The sequence below is a fragment of the Sinocyclocheilus rhinocerous genome, unplaced genomic scaffold (genome assembly GCF_001515625.1).
Source record: "Sinocyclocheilus rhinocerous isolate Xijiao unplaced genomic scaffold, SAMN03320098_v1.1 scaffold4515, whole genome shotgun sequence".
Lineage (NCBI taxonomy): Eukaryota > Metazoa > Chordata > Actinopteri > Cypriniformes > Cyprinidae > Sinocyclocheilus > Sinocyclocheilus rhinocerous.
The window spans coordinates 107,487-110,199 of NW_015636038.1; the positions used below are offsets into that span (position 1 = coordinate 107,487).

General features: G+C 45.1%; 1 protein-coding gene across 1 annotated transcript in view; it reads right to left on the reverse strand.

Annotated features, from left to right (window-relative positions):
* Window positions 1-1,280: 1,280 nt before the first annotated feature.
* hlcs (holocarboxylase synthetase (biotin-(proprionyl-CoA-carboxylase (ATP-hydrolysing)) ligase)) overlaps window positions 1,281-2,713 on the reverse strand; it is a 20,574-nt gene continuing 19,141 nt past the window's right edge. Inside the window, exons 9-11 of the mRNA XM_016562205.1 lie at window positions 2,081-2,195; window positions 1,802-2,015; window positions 1,281-1,725 (exon numbers count right to left, since the gene is read on the reverse strand). Coding sequence (XP_016417691.1) covers window positions 1,557-1,725; window positions 1,802-2,015; window positions 2,081-2,195 — 498 coding nt within the window. The 3' untranslated portion in view covers window positions 1,281-1,556. The remainder of the gene's footprint in view (window positions 1,726-1,801; window positions 2,016-2,080; window positions 2,196-2,713) is intronic.

A 2,713-nucleotide genomic window follows, 5' to 3' on the forward strand; every position in this document is an offset into this window, starting at 1 on the left:
TCACTCACTCACAGACACACACACACTCTCTCACTCACACACTCACAGACACACACACTCACTCACTCACAGACACACACACACACCTGCGACTGGACTGCGCTTCACAGCCTGAAGGAACAAACACACTGAACGATCAATCAGTCACAATAATTTTATTTCATTTTATACAACTCGGGAATGTCTTCTTTAAAAGGGATCATCTGTATCTGTTTACAAACCATGAATCATTACAAAATATTTAGTGATGCTGATTACCTGATGCGATATGAATATACAAATCACCTCAAAATCGAGCATGCAACCAAACGAGAATTACAGACAAAAGCACAAGTTTTACCGAGCGTCAGTCGGATTTCCACATAAACCTCTTCAGTTTGCTGAGAACGAGGCCAGTGTTGGGTTAATAGGTAGTATCCACTACAGAACACTAATTACCTCTCTAAACTAACTAATCAGTTCACGGGAAAAGGCAATCATCAGCCTTTACTGTAAAAGCAGTGTGTTAATGGGAAGAATCACAGAAACATTTTTCCACTTAATGATTTCTAATTAATATTTTTGAGAGGCATATGAGCGTGTGCTTTTCCCCAGTAATCACTCTGATCCATTACACCAAACACTGAACCAGACTTAAAAGAAATATTGCTCATATTAAAGCCCATAAACGTCCCTGCTGTCTGTCTGCACACGTTTAACAGTAAAGTGAAATCAAAATGGCCTATTTATCTAACATGAGAGATTGACTGGTGCATGTTATTCTACAGCAAACACCACACACACTTCTCAAGGTTCACATGTGTGTTGTCGAATCTCCTGCTGGACTCTGAAAAGCGTCACACAGCTGAAGCAGAACGGGTTGCAGACAGGCGTTGAAATGAGTTAAAACTATTCAGAAAGAGATAGACATTTCTGCTAAATGAATTCGTATTAAAACACATACTCACTCTCACACTTACGCACACACACACTCAACACACACTCATGCACACTCAACACATACACTCACGCACACTCACACTCAACACACACACTCACACTCACGCACACTCACCACACACACACTCATGCACACTCACACTCAACACACACACTCACACTCACGCACACTCAACACACACACTCACGCACACTCTCACAATCACGCACACTCACACTCAACACACACACTCATGCACACTCACACTCTCACACTCATACTCACATTCAACACACACTCACACTCTCACACTCAACACACACTCACACACACTCACACTCCCGTTTAACAGTAAAGTGAAATCAAAATGGCCTATTTATCTAACATGAGAGATTGACTGGTGCATGTTATTCTACAGCAAACACCACACACACTTCTCAAGGTTCACATGTGTGTTGTCGAATCTCCTGCTGGACTCACACAGCTGAAGCAGAACGGGTTGCAGACAGGCGCTGAAATGAGTTAAAACTATTCAGAAAGAGATAGACATTTCTGCTAAATGAATTCGTATTAAATGATGGCTGAGCAAGTTTTCCGTGTAGTTGTTGCCAGCTGAGACGACGTGTTCTGGAGGTCTTCAGCGTGTTTTGGTCACCACCAGGTTCCTCAGCATGTCGAAGGAGTTTCCGTCGGGCTGCACAGACACGACCTGATCTCCCGTCTGCACCTGCAGGAAGCCGTTCTCATCCAGACCCAGCACCTGTGCCTCGGGCCCGTCCTCGCTCCAGAGACGCACGCGTGTGCCGCTGAAACACAGACACACGTCAGCACACACACACGCGCGCGCAGACACAGGTGTGTGTGGAGCGTCAGACGGCTCACCTGTGCACCCATCTGCTGTAGTAGAGCTGCAGCAGCGCCTGCGGGCCGCGCAGCTGGAAGTCCGACACGAAGCGCTCCAGCAGCGTGACCGACCGTGCGATCAGCTGATCCGGAGCGAGCGCGTCCAGGCCGAGGCCGTGCTCCCGGTTCTGCTGCAGCACCAGGTCGTTGATGCAGACGGTCGGGTTGCTGTTGCTCACGTTGAACCCACAGCCTGCAGGAAACACCACAGACGTCACGCTGAGACACTGAGAACACACTGACCTGCTGAGACCGTACCGATCAGAAGGCTGAAGGTTTGCCCCGTGACGGTGGAGTTGACCAGAACCCCGCCGAGCTTCATCAGGTTACTGTAGTAGATGTCATTGGGCCACTTCAGCCGCAGGTCCACGTCCTGCAAAAACACATGACAATATGACATACTTCTGCATTCATTCATTTAAAGGGATAGTTCAAAGTAGGGGTGTGCGATATTGTCAAAAAAAGATATCTCGATATATTTTCTGGAATTTTATCGATAACGATAATTAGATGATATTTTGCTGAGCGTGTTATTGTGCTGATATTTCACCGTGGACAGCTGACTCCTAATGTTTTTGATATTCTTCATATTCTGTGTGCTGGTCAGTTCACAGCAGTGATAGAAACAGCTAATCTTTTTCAATTAGTTTAAATTGATTTTTACCTTTTATGGGCATTTTTACCTTTATAAAGCCATTTTTTTCTAAAAGTGTGGATCATCTTTTGAGTCAAATTCTTACATTTAATCAGTCGGTTAGAATAAGACTTTTGGGCTTTTACCAGGCAAAAGAAATCAGCGTCAACAAAATGTATCTTTGCAATGCATAGGAAACAGAAGCTGCATCTGAAGTGGCATTTAGATGTATTTACACACTGTTTAATGCAGCTCAG